Source organism: Oncorhynchus gorbuscha, linkage group LG10 (genome assembly GCF_021184085.1).
Source record: "Oncorhynchus gorbuscha isolate QuinsamMale2020 ecotype Even-year linkage group LG10, OgorEven_v1.0, whole genome shotgun sequence".
Lineage (NCBI taxonomy): Eukaryota > Metazoa > Chordata > Actinopteri > Salmoniformes > Salmonidae > Oncorhynchus > Oncorhynchus gorbuscha.
The window spans coordinates 96,721,037-96,740,414 of record NC_060182.1 but is presented as its reverse complement, the minus strand read 5'-3'; the positions used below and the strand labels follow the sequence as shown (position 1 = coordinate 96,740,414).

At 45.5% G+C, this 19,378-nt stretch overlaps 1 protein-coding gene across 1 annotated transcript in view; it reads right to left on the bottom strand.

Moving 5' to 3' along the window:
- Positions 1 to 19,378, bottom strand: part of LOC124046995 (alpha-actinin-3-like) — a 128,733-nt gene that overhangs the window by 1,478 nt on the left and 107,877 nt on the right. The window contains exons 5-9 of the mRNA XM_046367743.1: positions 17,908 to 18,016; positions 14,847 to 14,987; positions 4,366 to 4,548; positions 3,895 to 4,049; positions 69 to 654 (exon numbers count right to left, since the gene is read on the bottom strand). Of these exons, the coding sequence (XP_046223699.1) occupies positions 69 to 654; positions 3,895 to 4,049; positions 4,366 to 4,548; positions 14,847 to 14,987; positions 17,908 to 18,016 (1,174 nt within the window). The remainder of the gene's footprint in view (positions 1 to 68; positions 655 to 3,894; positions 4,050 to 4,365; positions 4,549 to 14,846; positions 14,988 to 17,907; positions 18,017 to 19,378) is intronic.

Sequence of the window (19,378 nt, the reverse complement as noted above, 5' to 3'; positions counted from 1 at the left end):
AAGGATGACAGGCGTGATACGATTGAGGATGACAGGGGTGATACGATTGAGGATGACAGGGGTGATACGATTGAGGATGACAGGCGGATACGATTGAGGATGACAGGCGTGATATCGATTGAGGATGACAGGCGTGATACGATTGAGGATGACAGGCGTGATACGATTGAGGATGACAGGCGTGATACGATTGAGATGACAGGCGTGATACGATTGAGGATGACAGGCGTGATACGATTGAGGATGACAGGCGTGATACGATTGAGGATGACAGGCGTGATACGATTGAGGATGACAGGCGTGATACGATTGAGGATGACAGGCGTGATACGATTGAGGATGACAGGCGTGATACGATTGAGGATGACAGGCGTGATACGATTGAGGATGACAGGCGTGATACGATTGAGGATGACAGGCGTGATACGATTGAGGATGACAGGCGTGATACGATTGAGGATGACAGGCGTGATACGATTGAGGATGACAGGCGTGATACGATTGAGGATGACAGGCGTGATACGATTAGAGGATGACAGGCGTGATACGATTGAGGATGACAGGCGTGATACGATTGAGGATGACAGGCGTGATACGATTGAGGATGACAGGCGTGATACGATTGAGGATGACAGGCGTGATAAAAGTTGTGGTCTGAATCCAAGCGTATTTGACACTTACAACTCTACCTGTTCTGTCCAGTACCAACCCTACCTGTTCTGTTCTGTCCAGAACCAACTCTACCTGTTCTGTCCAGAACCAACTCTACCTGTTCTGTCCCGAACCAACTCCTACCTGTTCTGTCCCGAACCAACTCTACCTGTTCTGTCCCGAACCAACTCTACCTGTTCTGTCCCAACTCTACCTGTTCTGTCCCAACTCTACCTGTTCTGTCCCAACTCTACCTGTTCTGTCCCAACTCTACCTGTTCTGTCCCAACTCTACCTGTTCTGTCCCAACTCTACCTGTTCTGTCCCAACTCTACCTGTTCTGTCCCAACTCTACCTGTTGTCCCAGCTCTACCTGTTCTGTCCCAGCTCTACCTGTTCTGTCCCAGACCAGCTCTGCCTCTGTTCTGTCCCAGCTCTGCCTGTTCTGTCCCAACTCTACCTGTTCTGTACCAACTCTCTACCTGTTCTGTCCCAACTCTGCCTGTTTCTGTACCAACTCTACCTGTCCTGTACCAACTCTACCTGTCCCTGTACCAACTCTACCTGTCCTGTACCAACTCTACCTGTCCTGTACCAACTCTGCCTGTTCTTGTCCCAACTCTGCCTGTTTCTGTACCAACTCTACCTGTTCTGTACCAACTCTACCTGTTCTGTCCCAACTCTACCTGTTCTGTACCAACTCTACCTGTTCTGTACCAACTCTACCTGTTCTGTACCAACTCTACCTGTTCTGTACCAACTCTACCTGTTCTGTACCAACTCTACCTGTTCTTACCAACTCTACCTGTTCGTACCAACTCTACCTGTTCTGTACCAACTCTACCTGTTCTGTACCAACTCTACCTGTTCTGTACCAACTCTCTGATGCCAGCGCAACTCTACCTGTTCTGTTCTGTACCAACTCTACCTGTTCTGTTCTGTACCAACTCTACCTGTTCAGTACCAACTCTGCCTGTCCCTGTACCAGCTCACCTGTTCTGTTCTGTACCAACTCTACCTGTTCTGTTCTGTACCAACTCTCTGTTCTGTTCTGTACCAACTCTACCTGTTCTGTTCTTAATACCAACTCTACCTGTTCTGTTCTGCCAGCTCTGCCTGTTCTGTTCAGTACCAGCTCTGCCTGTCCAGTACGCCAGCTCTGCCTGTTCTGTGCCAGCTCTGCCTGAATGCATGATTGCCAAGCTCTGCCTTGTTCTCTACCTGTCAGTACCAACTCTACCTGTCCAGTACCAACTCTACCTGTTTCTGTACCAACTCTACCTGTTCTGTTCTGTACCAACTCTACCTGTTCTGTTCTGTACCAACTCTACCTGTTCTGTTCTGCCAACTCTACCTGTTCTGTTCTGTACCAACTCTACCTGTTCTGTCCAGTACCAACTCTACCTGTTCTGTCCAGTACCAACTCTACCTGTTCTGTCCAGTACCAACTCTACCTGTTCTGTCCAGTACCAACTCTACCTGTTCTGTCCAGTACCAACTCTACCTGTTCTGTTCTGTACCAACTCTACCTGTTCTGTTCTGTACCAACTCTACCTGTTCTGTTCAGTACCAACTCTACCTGTTCTGTTCAGTACCAACTCTACCTGTCCAGTACCAACTCTACCTGTCCAGTACCAACTCTACCTGTCCAGTACCAACTCTACCTGTTCTGTCCAGTACCAACTCTACCTGTTCTGTCCTGTACCAACTCTACCTGTTCTGTTCTGTACCAACTCTACCTGTTCTGTTCTGTACCAACTCTACCTGTTCTGTTCTGTACCAACTCTACCTGTTCTGTTCTGTACCAACTCTACCTGTTCTGTTCTGTACCAACTCTACCTGTTCTGTCCAGTACCAACTCTACCTGTCCAGTACCAACTCTACCTGTCCAGTACCAACTCTACCTGTCCAGTACCAACTCTACCTGTCCAGTACCAACTCTACCTGTCCTGTTCAGTACCAACTCTACCTGTCCTGTTCAGTACCAACTCTACCTGTCCTGTTCAGTACCAACTCTACCTGTCCTGTTCAGTACCAACTCTACCTGTTCTGTCCAGTACCAACTCTACCTGTTCTGTCCAGTACCAACTCTACCTGTCCAGTACCAACTCTACCGGTCCAGTACCAACTCTACCGGTCCAGTACCAACTCTACCGGTCCAGTACCAACTCTACCGGTCCAGTACCAACTCTACCGGTCCAGTACCAACTCTACCGGTCCAGTACCAACTCTACCGGTCCAGTACCAACTCTACCGGTCCAGTACCAACTCTACCTGTTCTGTTCTGTACCAACTCTACCTGTTCTGTTCTGTACCAACTCTACCTGTTCTGTTCTGTACCAACTCTACCTGTTCTGTTCTGTACCAACTCTACCTGTTCTGTTCTGTACCAACTCTACCTGTTCTGTTCTGTACCAACTCTACCTGTTCTGTTCTGTACCAACTCTACCTGTTCTGTTCTGTACCAACTCTACCTGTTCTGTTCTGTACCAACTCTACCTGTTCTGTACCAACTCTACCTGTTCTGTACCAACTCTACCTGTTCTGTACCAACTCTACCTGTTCTGTACCAACTCTACCTGTTCTGTCCAGTACCAACTCTACCTGTTCTGTCCAGTACCAACTCTACCTGTCCAGTACCAACTCTACCTGTTTTGTTCTGTACCAACTCTACCTGTTCTGTACCAACTCTACCTGTTCTGTACCAACTCTACCTGTTCTGTACCAACTCTACCTGTTCTGTTCTGTACCAACTCTACCTGTTCTGCCCAGTACCAACTCTACCTGTTCTGTCCAGTACCAACTCTACCTGTTCTGTCCAGTACCAACTCTACCTGTTCTGTTCTGTACCAACTCTACCTGTTCTGTCCAGTACCAACTCTACCTGTTCTGTACCAACTCTACCTGTTCTGTCCAGTACCAACTCTACCTGTTCTGTTCTGTACCAACTCTACCTGTTCTGTCCTGTACCAACTCTACCTGTTCTGTCCTGTACCAACTCTACCTGTTCTGTCCAGTACCAACTCTACCTGTTCTGTCCAGTACCAACTCTACCTGTTCTGTCCAGTACCAACTCTACCTGTCCAGTACCAACTCTACCTGTTCTGTTCTGTACCAACTCTACCTGTTCTGTTCTGTACCAACTCTACCTGTTCTGTTCTGTACCAACTCTACCTGTTCTGTTCAGTACCAACTCTACCTGTTCTGTTCAGTACCAACTCTACCTGTTCTGTTCTGTACCAACTCTGCTCTGTGTAGACTCACCTCCATCTTGGTTTGTATCCAGGGCCCGATGACATTGGCTTGGTTGGCAAACTGCCTCCGGAGACGTTCGTTGTTCTGCTGGCGGGCGTGCTCCTCGATCAGGGCCTGGTCCCTCTGTGGCACCAGCTGTCTCACCTGGGGTGGTGGGGGAGAGACAGGGGTTAGAGTCATAGAGGGGTGTCTCACCTGGGGTGGTGGGGGAGAGACAGGGGTTAGAGTCATAGAGGGGTGTCTCACCTGGGGTGGTGGGGAGAGACAGGGGTTAGAGTCATAGAGGGGTGTCTCACCTGGGGTGGTGGGGGGAGAGACAGGGGTTAGAGTCATAGAGGGGTGTCTCACCTGGGGTGGTGGGGGGAGAGACACCCTGTCCCTCACCTTGTCCCATACACATGGTGTTGATCTCCTGTACGTGTTGCCTGTCCCACACCCTGTCCCACACCCTGTCCCTCACCTTGTCCCACTTGGCGTTGATGTCCTGAGGGTTGATGGTGGTGTAAGGGTTGGTACCAGCCATGTTCACATGATAGGTGGCCACTATCTTGGCGATCTCATTGTGAATGCCCAGGATGGCACCGCGTTCCTTATCCGCATCAGGGAGAGTGGCTTTAAACTGCTCGTGGGCTGTACTCAGACCCTGTGGGAGGGAAAGACAGAGATATGAACGGACGAAGACACACGCACACACACACAATCAAATGTGTGTGTGTGATAGGTGAGAATTGTCTGTCAATTGAATGATTTGAATATTCCGCCCTGAAACATATTAATTGTATGGAATTGATTAGAATGTACAAAATCATAATCAATAATTGTGTAGTCCGAGTCAGAATGAGGGTGAAACTATATGCCTTTATGGTATTTAAAACGCAGACCGTCTGAGCTCGGTGACGACCTGACTAGAGATTTGGGAGAGAACGGGGAGTACGTCTCGAGGACAAGGTTACCATCTCTGTCGGCTGGGTAGTGAGACAGGCAGTGTGTGTGTGTAGCAGGACATGGTCACTATCTCTGTCGGCTGGGTAGTGAGACAGACAGGACAAGGTCAATATCTCTGTCGGCTGGGTAGTGAGACAGACAGGACAACGTCACTATCTCTGTCGGCTGGGTAGTGAGACAGACAGGACAACGTCACTATCTCTGTCGGCTGGGTAGTGAGACAGACAGGACAAGGTTACTATCTCTGTCGGCTGGGTAGTGAGACAGACAGGACAAGGTCAATATCTCTGTCGGCTGGGTAGTGAGACAGACAGGACAACGTCACTATCTCTGTCGGCTGGGTAGTGAGACAGACAGGACAAGGTTACTATCTCTGTCGGCTGGGTAGTGAGACAGACAGGACAAGGTCAATATCTCTGTCGGCTGGGTAGTGAGACAGACAGGACAAGGTCAATATCTCTGTCGGCTGGGTAGTGAGACAGACAGGACAAGGTCAATATCTCTGTCGGCTGGGTAGTGAGACAGACAGGACAAGGTCAATATCTCTGTCGGCTGGGTAGTGAGACAGACAGGACAAGGTCAATATCTCTGTCGGCTGGGTAGTGAGACAGACAGGACAAGGTCAATATCTCTGTCGGCTGGGTAGTGAGACAGACAGGACAAGGTCAATATCTCTGTCGGCTGGGTAGTGAGACAGACAGGACAAGGTCACTATCTCTGTCGGCTGGGTAGTGAGACAGACAGGACAAGGTTACTATCTCTGTCGGCTGGGTAGTGAGACAGACAGGACAAGGTCAATATCTCTGTCGGCTGGGTAGTGAGACAGACAGGACAAGGTCACTATCTCTGTTGGCTGGGTAGTGAGACAGACAGTGTGTGTAGCAGGACATGTTTGTGTGTATGTATGTGCGCCTGTTTGTGTGTTTGTATGTGTGTGTATGTATGTGTGTGTGTGTATGTTTGTGTGCGTGTGTGCGTGCGTGAGAAGTCAGTATAAAATGAATTGTTTTGTATTCTTGGCTTCAGAACGTTCTCTGAATAAACTGTACTAGCCTGTTGCATTATTGTTATTATACCCATGGTCTTCCAAACCTCGGGGATTGGTCAGAGCTATTGATTGATTATTATTATACCCATGGTCTTACAAACCTCAGGGATTGGTCAGAGCTATTGATTGATTATTATTATACCCATGGTCTTCTAAACCTCGGGGATTGGTCAGAGCTATTGATTGATTATTATTATACCCATGGTCTTCCAAACCTCAGGGATTGGTCAGAGCTATTGATTGATTATTATTATACCCATGGTCTTCTAAACCTTGGGGATTGGTCAGAGCTATTGATTGATTATTATTATACCCATGGTCTTCCAAACCTCGGGATTGGTCAGAGCTATTGATTGATTATTATTATACCCATGGTCTTCTAAACCTTGGGGATTGGTCAGAGCTATTGATTGATTATTATTATACCCATGGTCTTCCAAACCTCGGGATTGGTCAGAGCTATTGATTGATTATTATTATACCCATGGTCTTCCAAACCTCGGGATTGGTCAGAGCTATTGATTGATTGTTATTATCATTGGGATTGGAAATTCTCTTATCAGTGTGAGTGTGTTAGTGCTCATTTTTGCATGCCTGTGTGTGTTTACTTGTGTTTATGTGTGTTTATATGTGTGTGTTTGTGTGTGTGTGTGTTTATGTGTGTGCGTGTTTATGTGTGTGTGTGTTTATGTGTATGTGTGTGTGTGTGTGTGTTTGTGTATGTGTATGTGTTTATGTGTGTGCATGTGTTTATGTGTGTGCATGTGTTTATGTGTGTGCATGTGTTTATGTGTGTGCTTGTGTTTATGTGTGTGCTTGTGTTTATGTGTGTGCGTGTGCGTGTGTGTGTGTGTGTGTGTGTGTGTGTGTGTGTGTGTGTGTGTGTGTGTGTGTGTGTGTGTGTGTGTGTGTGTGTGTGTGTGTGTTTGTTTATGTGTTTATGTGTATGTGTGTGTTTATGTGTGTGTGTGTGTTTGTGTGTGTGCCCCTCTACGGTACTAACCTGTATCTCCTCTACGGTACTAACCTGTATCTCCCCTACGGTACTAACCTGTATCTCCTCTACGGTACTAACCTGTATCTCCTCTACGGTACTAACCTGTATCTCCTCTACGGTACTAACCTGTATCTCCTCTGGTACTAACCTGTATCTACGGTACTAACCTACGGTGCTAACCTGTATCTCCTCTACGGTACTAACCTGTATCTCCTCTACGGTACTAACCTGTATATCTCCTCTACAGTACTAACCTGTATCTCCTCTACGGTACTAACCTGTATCTCCTCCTACGGTACTAACCTGTATCTCCTCCTACGGTACTAACCTGTATCTCCTCTATGGTACTAATATGTATCTCCTCTATGGTACTAACCTGTATCTCCTCTATGGTACTAACCTGTATCTCCTCTACAGTACTAACCTGTACAGTACTAACCTGTATCTCCTCTACAGTACTAACCTGTATCTCCTCTACAGTATAACCTGTATCTCCTCTACAGTACTAACCTGTATCTCCTCTACGGTATAACCTGTATCTCCTCTATGGTACTAACCTGTATCTCCTCAACAGTACTAACCTGTATCTCCTCAACAGTACTAACCTGTATCTCCTCAACGGTACTAACCTGTATCTCCTCTACGGTACTAACCTGTATCTCCTCTACGGTACTAACCTGTATCTCCTCTACAGTACTAACCTGTATCTCCTCTACAGTACTAACCTGTACAGTACTAACCTGTATCTCCTCTACAGTACTAACCTGTATCTCCTCTACAGTACTAACCTGTACAGTACTAACCTGTATCTCCTCTATGGTACTAACCTGTATCTCCTCTACAGTACTAACCTGTATCTCCTCTATGGTACTAACCTGTATCTCCTCTATGGTACTAACCTGTACAGTACTAACCTGTATCTCCTCTACAGTACTAACCTGTATCTCCTCTACAGTACTAACCTGTATCTCCTCTACAGTACTAACCTGTATCTCCTCTACAGTACTAACCTGTATCTCCTCTATGGTACTAACCTGTATCTCCTCTACGGTACTAACCTGTATCTCCTCTACGGTACTAACCTGTATCTCCTCTACGGTACTAACCTGTATCTCCTCTATGGTACTAACCTGTATCTCCTCTATGGTACTAACCTGTATCTCCTCTATGGTACTAACCTGTATCTCCTCTATGGTACTAACCTGTATCTCCTCTATGGTACTAACCTGTATCTCCTCTATGGTACTAACCGGTATCTCCTCTATGGTACTAACCTGTACAGTACTAACCTGTATCTCCTCTATGGTACTAACCTGTATCTCCTCTATGGTACTAACCTGTATCTCCTCTACGGTACTAACATGTACAGTACTAACCTGTATCTCCTCTATGGTACTAACCTGTATCTCCTCTACAGTACTAACCTGTATCTCCTCTACGGTACTAACCTGTATCTCCTCTATGGTACTAACCTGTATCTCCTCTATGGTACTAACCTGTATCTCCTCTATGGTACTAACCTGTATCTCCTCTATGGTACTAACCTGTATCTCCTCTATGGTACTAACCTGTACAGTACTAACCTGTATCTCCTCTATGGTACTAACCTGTATCTCCTCTATGGTACTAACCTGTACAGTACTAACCTGTATCTCCTCTATGGTACTAACCTGTATCTCCTCTATGGTACTAACCTGTATCTCCTCTATGGTACTAACCTGTATCTCCTCTATGGTACTAACCTGTATCTCTATGGTACTAACCTGTACAGTACTAACCTGTATCTCCTCTATGGTACTAACCTGTATCTCCTCTATGGTACTAACCTGTACAGTACTAACCTGTATCTCCTCTATGGTACTAACCTGTATCTCCTCTACAGTACTAACCTGTATCTCCTCTACGGTACTAACCTGTATCTCCTCTATGGTACTAACCTGTATCTCCTCTATGGTACTAACCTGTATCTCCTCTATGGTACTAACCTGTATCTCCTCTATGGTACTAACCTGTATCTCCTCTATGGTACTAACCTGTACAGTACTAACCTGTATCTCCTCTATGGTACTAACCTGTATCTCCTCTATGGTACTAACCTGTATCTCCTCTATGGTACTAACCTGTATCTCCTCTATGGTACTAACCTGTATCTCCTCTATGGTACTAACCTGTATCTCCTCTATGGTACTAACCTGTATCTCCTCTATGGTACTAACCTGTACAGTACTAACCTGTATCTCCTCTATGGTACTAACCTGTATCTCCTCTATGGTACTAACCTGTATCTCCTCTATGGTACTAACCTGTATCTCCTCTATGGTACTAACCTGTATCTCCTCTATGGTACTAACCTGTACAGTACTAACCTGTATCTCCTCTATGGTACTAACCTGTATCTCCTCTATGGTACTAACCTGTATCTCCTCTACGGTACTAACATGTACAGTACTAACCTGTATCTCCTCTATGGTACTAACCTGTATCTCCTCTACAGTACTAACCTGTATCTCCTCTATGGTACTAACCTGTATCTCCTCTATGGTACTAACCTGTATCTCCTCTATGGTACTAACCTGTATCTCCTCTATGGTACTAACCTGTATCTCTATGGTACTAACCTGTACAGTACTAACCTGTATCTCCTCTATGGTACTAACCTGTATCTCCTCTATGGTACTAACCTGTACAGTACTAACCTGTATCTCCTCTATGGTACTAACCTGTATCTCCTCTATGGTACTAACCTGTACAGTACTAACCTGTATCTCCTCTATGGTACTAACCTGTATCTCCTCTACAGTACTAACCTGTATCTACTCTATGGTACTAACCTGTATCTCCTCTACAGTACTAACCTGTATAGTACTAACCTGTATCTCCTCTACGGTACTAACCTGTATCTCCTCTACGGTACTAACCTGTATCTCCTCTACGGTACTAACCTGTATCTCCTCTACGGTACTAACCTGTATCTCCTCTACGGTACTAACCTGTATCTCCTCTATGGTACTAACCTGTATCTCCTCTACGGTACTAACCTGTATCTCCTCTACGGTACTAACCTGTATCTCCTCTACGGTACTAACCTGTATCTCCTCTACGGTACTAACCTGTATCTCCTCTACGGTACTAACCTGTATCTCCTCTACGGTACTAACCTGTATCTCCTCTACGGTACTAACCTGTATCTCCTCTATGGTACTAACCTGTATCTCTATGGTACTAACCTGTACAGTACTAACCTGTATCTCCTCTATGGTACTAACCTGTATCTCCTCTACAGTACTAACCTGCATCTCCTCTATGGTACTAACCTGTATCTCCTCTATGGTACTAACCTGTACAGTACTAACCTGTATCTCCTCTATGGTACTAACCTGTATCTCCTCTATGGTACTAACCTGTATCTCCTCTATGGTACTAACCTGTACAGTACTAACCTGTATCTCCTCTATGGTACTAACCTGTACAGTACTAACCTGTATCTCCTCTATGGTACTAACCTGTATCTCCTCTATGGTACTAACCTGTACAGTACTAACCTGTATCTCCTCTATGGTACTAACCTGTATCTCATCTACAGTACTAACCTGTACAGTACTAACCTGTATCTCCTCTACAGTACTAACCTGTATCTCCTCTATGGTACTAACCTGTACAGTACTAACCTGTATCTCCTCTACAGTACTAACCTGTATCTCCTCTATGGTACTAACCTGTACAGTACTAACCTGTATCTCCTCTATGGTACTAACCTGTATCTCCTCTATGGTACTAACCTGTACAGTACTAACCTGTATCTCCTCTATGGTACTAACCTGTATCTCCTCTACAGTACTAACCTGTATCTCCTCTATGGTACTAACCTGTATCTCCTCTATGGTACTAACCTGTATCTCCTCTATGGTACTAACCTGTACAGTACTAACCTGTATCTCCTCTATGGTACTAACCTGTATCTCCTCTATGGTACTAACCTGTACAGTACTAACCTGTATCTCCTCTATGGTACTAACCTGTATCTCCTCTACGGTACTAACCTGTATCTCCTCTACGGTACTAACCTGTATCTCCTCTATGGTACTAACCTGTATCTCCTCTATGGTACTAACCTGTACAGTACTAACCTGTATCTCCTCTATGGTACTAACCTGTATCTCCTCTATGGTACTAACCTGTACAGTACTAACCTGTATCTCCTCTACGGTACTAACCTGTATCTCCTCTATGGTACTAACCTGTATCTCCTCTATGGTACTAACCTGTATCTCCTCTATGGTACTAACCTGTATCTCCTCTATGGTACTAACCTGTATCTCCTCTATGGTACTAACCTGTACAGTACTAACCTGTATCTCCTCTATGGTACTAACCTGTATCTCCTCTATGGTACTAACCTGTATCTCCTCTACGGTACTAACCTGTATCTCCTCTACGGTACTAACCTGTACAGTACTAACATGTATCTCCTCTACAGTACTAACCTGTATCTCCTCTACAGTACTAACCTGTACGGTACTAACCTGTATCTACTCTATGGTACTAACCTGTATCTCCTCTACAGTACTAACCTGTATAGTACTAACCTGTATCTCCTCTACGGTACTAACCTGTATCTCCTCTACGGTACTAACCTGTATCTCCTCTACGGTACTAACCTGTATCTCCTCTACGGTACTAACCTGTATCTCCTCTACGGTACTAACCTGTATCTCCTCTACGGTACTAACCTGTATCTCCTCTACGGTACTAACCTGTATCTCCTCTACGGTACTAACCTGTATCTCCTCTACGGTACTAACCTGTATCTCCTCTACGGTACTAACCTGTATCTCCTCTACGGTACTAACCTGTATCTCCTCTACGGTACTAACCTGTATCTCCTCTACGGTACTAACCTGTATCTCCTCTATGGTACTAACCTGTATCTCCTCTATGGTACTAACCTGTACAGTACTAACCTGTATCTCCTCTATGGTACTAACCTGTATCTCCTCTACAGTACTAACCTGTATCTCCTCTATGGTACTAACCTGTATCTCCTCTATGGTACTAACCTGTACAGTACTAACCTGTATCTCCTCTATGGTACTAACCTGTATCTCCTCTATGGTACTAACTCATTCTCTATATACTAGTCCTGTACAGTACTAACTCTGCATCTCTCTACTAACCTGTACAGTAATAACTCGTATCTCTCTACAGTACGAACCTGTATCTCCTCTACAGTACTAACCTGTATCTCTCTACAGTACTAACCTGTATCTCCTCTATGGTACTAACCTGTATCTCCTCTACAGTACTAACCTGTACAGTACCAATCCTGTATCTCCTCCTACAGTACTAACCTGTATCTCCTCTACAGTACTAACCTGTATCTCCTCTACAGTACTAACCTGTATCTCCTCTACAGTACTAACCTGTATCTCCTCTATGGTACTAACCTGTACAGTACTAACCTGTATCTCCTCTATGGTACTAACCTGTATCTCCTCTATGGTACTAACCTGTACAGTACTAACCTGTATCCTCTACTCTAATGTACAGTACTAACCTGTATCTCCTCTATGGTACTAACCTGTATCTCCTCTACAGTACTAACCTGTATCTCCTCTACAGTACTAACCTGTATCTCCTCTATGGTACTAACCTGTACAGTCCTCTATGGTATCTCCTCTATGGTACTAACCTGTATCTCCTCTACAGTACTAACCTGTACAGTACTAACCTGTATCTCCTCTATGGTACTAACCTGTATCTCCTCTACAGTACTAACCTGTACAGTACTAACCTGTATCTCCTCTATGGTACTAACCTGTATCTCCTCTATGGTACTAACCTGTATCTCCTCTACAGTACTAACCTGTACATCTCCTCTACTAACCTGTACTTCACAGTACTAACCTGTATCTCCTCTATGGTACTAACCTGTATCTCCTCTACGGTACTAACCTGTATCTCCTCTACGGTACTAACCTGTACAGTACTAACATGTATCTCATCTACAGTACTAACCTGTACGGTACTAACCTGTATCTCCTCTACAGTACTAACCTGTATCTCCTCTACAGTACTAACCTGTATCTCCTCTACAGTACTAACCTGTATCTCCTCTATGGTACTAACCTGTATCTCCTCTATGGTACTAACCTGTATCTCCTCTATGGTACTAACCTGTATCTCCTCTATGGTACTAACCTGTATCTCCTCTATGGTACTAACCTGTACAGTACTAACCTGTATCTCCTCTATGGTACTAACCTGTATCTCCTCTACAGTACTAACCTGTACAGTACTAACCTGTATCTCCTCTACAGTACGAACCTGTATCTCCTCTATGGTACTAACCTGTATCTCCCTACAGTACTAACCTGTATCTCCTCTATGGTACTAACCTGTATCTCCTCTACAGTACTAACCTGTATCTCCTCTATGGTACTAACCTGTATCTCCTCTATAGTACTAACCTGTACAGTACTAACCTGTATCTCCTCTACAGTACTAACCTGTATCTCCTCTATGGTACTAACCTGTATCTCCTCTACAGTAACTAACCTGTATCTCCTCTACAGTACTAACCTGTATCTCTACCTAACCTACAGTACTAACCTGTATCTCCTCTACAGTACTAACCTGTATCTCCTCTATGGTACTAACCTGTATCTCCTCTACAGTACTAACCTGTATCTCCTCCTCTACCTGTATCTCCTCTACAGTACTAACCTGTATCTCCTCTATGGTACTAACCTGTATCTCCTCTATGGTACTAACCTGTATCTCCTCTATGGTACTAACCTGTATCTCCTCCTCTGGTACTAACCTGTATCTCCTACAGTACTAACCTGTATCTCCTCTACAGTACTAACCTGTATCTCCTCTACAGTACTAACCTGTACAGTACTAACCTGTATCTCCTCTATGGTACTAACCTGTATCTCCTCTACTATGGTACTAACCTGTATCTCCTCTACAGTACTAACCTGTATCTCCTCTATGGTACTAACCTGTATCTCCTCTGCAGTACTAACCTGTATCCTCTATGGTGCTAACCTGTATCTCCTCTATGGTACTAACCTGTATCTCCTCTATGGTACTAACCTGTATCTCCTCTACAGTACTAACCTGTACTAACCTGTATCTCCTCTACAGTGCCTAACCTGTATCTCCTCTACAGTACTAACCTGTATCTCCTCTATGCAGTACTAACCTGTATCTCCTCTACAGTACTAACCTGTATCTCCTCTATGGTACTAACCTGTATCTCCTCTACAGTACTAACCTGTACAGTACTAACATGTATCTCCTCTACAGTACTAACCTGTATCTCCTCTACAGTACTAACCTGTACAGTACTAACCTGTATCTCTACTGGTACTCTACAGTACTAACCTGTATCTCCTCTATGGTACTAACCTGTACTAGTACTAACCTGTATCTCCTCTACAGTACTAACCTGTATCTCCTCTACGGTACTAACCTGTATCTCCTCTATGGTGCCTAACCTGTATCTCCTCCCTATGGTACTAACCTGTATCTCCTCTACAGTACTAACCTGTATCTCCTCTATGGTACTAACCTGTACAATTAACCTGTATCTCCTCTATGGTACTAACCTGTATCTCCTCTACAGTACTAACCTGTACAGTACTAACCTGTATCTCCTCTATGGTACGAACCTGTATCTCCTCTACAGTACTAACCTGTATCTCCTCTACAGTACTAACCTGTACTCTTCCTCTATGGTACTAACCTGTATCTCCTCTACAGTACTAACCAGTGCCCAACCTGTATCTCCTCTACAGTACTAACCTGTATCTCCTCTGAGTATAACCTGTATCTCCTCTACAGTACTAACCTGTATCTCCTCTACAGTACTAACCTGTATCTCCTCTACAGTACTAACCTGTATCTGCTCTACGGTACTAACCTGTATCTGCTCTACGGTACTAACCTGTATCTCCTCTATGGTGTGAACTATGAAGGTGTCCTGCAGATCCTCCATGGCTCCCTCCATCCAGTTGTTGAACGGAGCAGCTCGCTTGGCAAACTCCAGATACAACTGGTCTATGGTCTCCAGAAGCTTCTCAGTTCTCTGTTTCAGACAGACAGAGAAAGAGACACACAGAGAGAGAGAGAGAGAGAGAGAGAGAGAGAGAGAGAGAGAGAGAGAGAGAGAGAGAGAGAGAGAGAGAGACAGAGAGAGAGACACACAGAGAGAGAGACACAGAGAGAGAGAGAGAGACACAGAGAGAGAGAGAGACACAGAGAGAGAGAGAGACACAGAGAGAGAGAGACACAGAGAGAGAGAGACACAGAGAGAGAGAGAGAGAGAGACAGAGAGAGAGAGAGAAAGAGAGAGAGAAAACAGTCAGCGCATTGTAAAGACTGAGAGCAAGACGAAAGGCAAACTCCAGATACAACTGGTCGATGGTCTCCAGAAGCTTCTCAGTTCTCTGTCGGTTTCCCACGAGGAAACACAGTGAAAAACAGTATGAGTGCATGAGCCTATGAGCAGTTCTGGATCATATTAAGCACGGAACCTATGGACCATCCAACTGCATTTAGCATCTAATTGGCCATCTAATTGGCCATCTAATTGGCCATCTATTTGATCATCTAATTGGCCATCTAATTGGCCATCTAATTGGCCATCTAATTGGCCATCTAATTGGCCATCTAATTGATCTCAGTCATATATATATATTTCTATCACAGCATTGTTGAATACTAATTTCTGAAAGGCTAAAAGGGTGTTTTAGAAGGGATATTAAAACCAGGAACCATATGGGGACATTTGGAAATCACTTGCAATCATGACGCAATATGTGCCTACACATAGAGACTGTACTACAACAACTACACATAGAGACTGTACTACACCAACAACTACACATAGAGACTGTACTACACCAACAACTACACATAGAGACTGTACTACACCAACAACTACACATAGAGACTATCCTACACCAACAACTGCACATAGAGACTGCACTACACCAACAACTACACATAGAGACTATCCTACACCAACAACTGCACATAGAGACTGCACTACACCAACAACTACACATAGAGACTGCACTACTCAGAGACTGTACTACACATAGAGACTGTACTACACATAGAGACTGTACTACACATAGAGACTGTACTACACCAACAACTACACATAGAGACTGTACTACACCAACAACTACACATAGAGACTATCCTACACCAACAACTGCACATAGAGACTGCACTACACCAACAACTACACATAGAGACTGCACTACTCAGAGACTGTACTACACATAGAGACTGTACTACACATAGAGACTGTACTACACATAGAGACTGTACTACACATAGAGACTGTACTACACCAACAACTGCACATAGAGACTGCACTACACCAACAACTACACATAGAGACTGTACTACACATAGAGACTGTACTACACCAACAACTACACCTAGAGACTGCACTACTCAGAGACTGTACTACACATGGAGACTGCACTACTCAGAGACTGTACTACACCAACAACTACACATAGAGACTGCACTACTCAGAGACTGTACTACACATGGAGACTGTACTACACATGGAGACTGTACTACACCAACAACTACACATAGAGACTGTACTACACCAACAACTACACATAGAAACTGTCCTACACCAACAACTACACATAGAGACTGTACTAAACCAACAACTACACAGAGAGACTGTACTACACCAACTACACATAGAGACTGTACTACACCAACAACTACACATAGAGACTGTACTACACCAACAACTACACATAGAGACTGTACTACACCAACAACTACACATAGAGACTGTACTACACCAACAACTACACATAGAGACTGTACTAAACCAACAACTACACATAGAAACTGTACTACACCAACAACTACACATAGAGACTGTACTAAACCAACAACTACACACAGAGACTGTACTACACCAACAACTACACAGAGACTGTACTTTGCTGTTATTCTGGCTGCAAAGGTCATGTTTTTTATTAGCTGTAGCTAGCTGGCTAACTAGCAAACAAGGGATAAGAACGTTGCTAGTGAGCATGGCGAAGGGACTTGAAGAACGAGCGACTGGGTCGCATCTCTAGCCCCCAAAATATGAGAAAGTATGGATTCACTTAACAAAAAAATATAAACCAAAAAGTATTCATACCAGTAAATATGTGTTTTTGTATGTTTTCTTTGGAAACTGTGGTATAAGTGGGATAAACTCCTCAGTTTTGTACATTACCTTGGAAAAAATGGACTCTGCAAAGGGACTCGCTCCTACGTCGTCCATTATTTCCAAGGTAATGTAGAGAACATGAGCTTTTATCCCTGACATATACAGTATATATCAGTAATGGACTGTCTCTTTCCTGTGAAGGACAGTGCTTCCTGTCAGCCCCATAGAAATACATTCCCATTCAAGTGAACGTTCCGAGGTCTCAGAGGCTTGGGCTTTGTCCCTTTCGAGTAATTACATTTCCATGCTCTATGATAAGCTCCTCCTACTTCAAGGACCACTACTCACTAAGCACCTCCTCCCTGTAGACCACACCCACTAAGCCAATCCTACCTACAGAGACACACCTTGTTAAGCCCCTCCTACTGTACATGCAGAGCGTCACCCCACTAAGCCACTCCTACTGTATCTGCAGAGCCCCCCACCTAAGCCCCTCCTACTGTACCTGCAGAGCCCCGCCCCAATAAGCCCCTCCTACTGTACCTGCAGAGTCCCGCCCCACTAAGCCCCTCCTACTGTACCTGCAGAGCCTCGCCCCACTAAGCCCCTCCTACTGTACCTGCAGAGCCCCGCCCCACTAAGCCCCTCCTACTGTACCTGCAGAGTCCCGCCCCACTAAACACTCCTACTGTACCTGCAGAGCCCCGCCCCACTAAGCCCCTCCTACTGTACCTGTAGAGCCTCGCCCCACTAAGCCCCTCCTACTGTACCTGCAGAGCCCCGCCCCACTAAGCCCCTCCTACTGTACCTGCAGAGCCTCGCTGCGTTTCTGAGTCAAGGCTCCCAGGGCATCCCATTGGTCACAGATGTTCTGGCAGCGAGCGTTCACACTGGGGGAGTCATAGTAGTCCAGCTCACTGAGGAACGAGACAGGGGTACGAGACAGGGGTACGAGACAGAGCAGGTCAATGTTATGTTATAGCAGCCATCCCTCCATCCTCCATCCCTCTTCCCCTCCCTTCCCTCCCTCCCTCTCCCTTCATCCCTCCATTCCTCCCTCCCTCCATTCCTCTTCCCTCCATTCCTCTTCCCTCCATTCCTCTTCCCTCCATTCCTCTTCCCTCCATTCCTCTTCCCTCCATTCCTCTTCCCTCCATTCCTCTTCCCTCCATTCCTCTTCCCTCCATTCCTCTTCCCTCCATTCCTCCATTCCTCCATTCCTCCATTCCCTCCATTCCTCTTCCCTCCATTCCTCTTCCTCCATTCCTCTTCCCTCCATTCCTCTTCCCTCCATTCCTCTTCCCTCCATTCCTCCATTCCTCCATTCCTCCATTCCCTCCATTCCTCTTCCCTCCATTCCTCTTCCCTCCATTCCTCTTCCCTCCATTCCTCTTCCCTCCATTCCTCTTCCCTCCATTCCTCCATTCCCTCCATTCCTCCATTCCCTCCATTCCTCTTCCTCCATTCCTCTTCCCTCCATTCCTCTTCCCTCCATTCCTCCATTCCTCTTCCCTCCATTCCTCTTCCCTCCATTCCTCTTCCTCCATTCCTCCATTCCTCTTCCCTCCATTCCTCTTCCCTCCATTCCTCCATTCCTCCATTCCTCCATTCCTCCATTCCTCTTCCCTCCATTCCTCTTCCCTCCATTCCTCCATTCCCTCCATTCCTCTTCCCTCCATTCCTCTTCCCTCCATTCCTCTTCCTCCATTCCTCTTCCTCCATTCCTCCATTCCTCCATTCCTCCATTCCCTCCATTCCTCTTCCCTCCATTCCTCTTCCCTCCATTCCTCTTCCTCCATTCCTCTTCCCTCCATTCCTCTTTCCTCCATTCCTCCATTCCCTCCATTCCTCCATTCCCTCCATTCCTCTTCCCTCCATTCCTCTTCCCTCCATTCCTCTTCCTCCATTCCTCTTCCTCCATTCCTCTTCCCTCCATTCCTCCATTCCCTCCATTCCTCCATTCCCTCCATTCCTCTTCCCTCCATTCCTCTTCCCTCCATTCCTCCATTCCCTCCATTCCTCCATTCCTCCATTCCTCCATTCCTCCATTCCTCCATTCCCCTCCATTCCTCCATTCCCTCCATTCCTCCATTCCCTCCATTCCTCCATTCCCTCCATTCCTCCATTCCCTCCATTCCTCTTCCCTCCATTCCTCTTCCCTCCATTCCTCCATTCCCTCTCCATTCCTCCATTCCCTCCATTCCTCCATTCCTCCATTCCTCCATTCCCTCCATTCCTCTTCCCTCCATTCCTCTTCCCTCCATTCCTCTTCCCTCCAT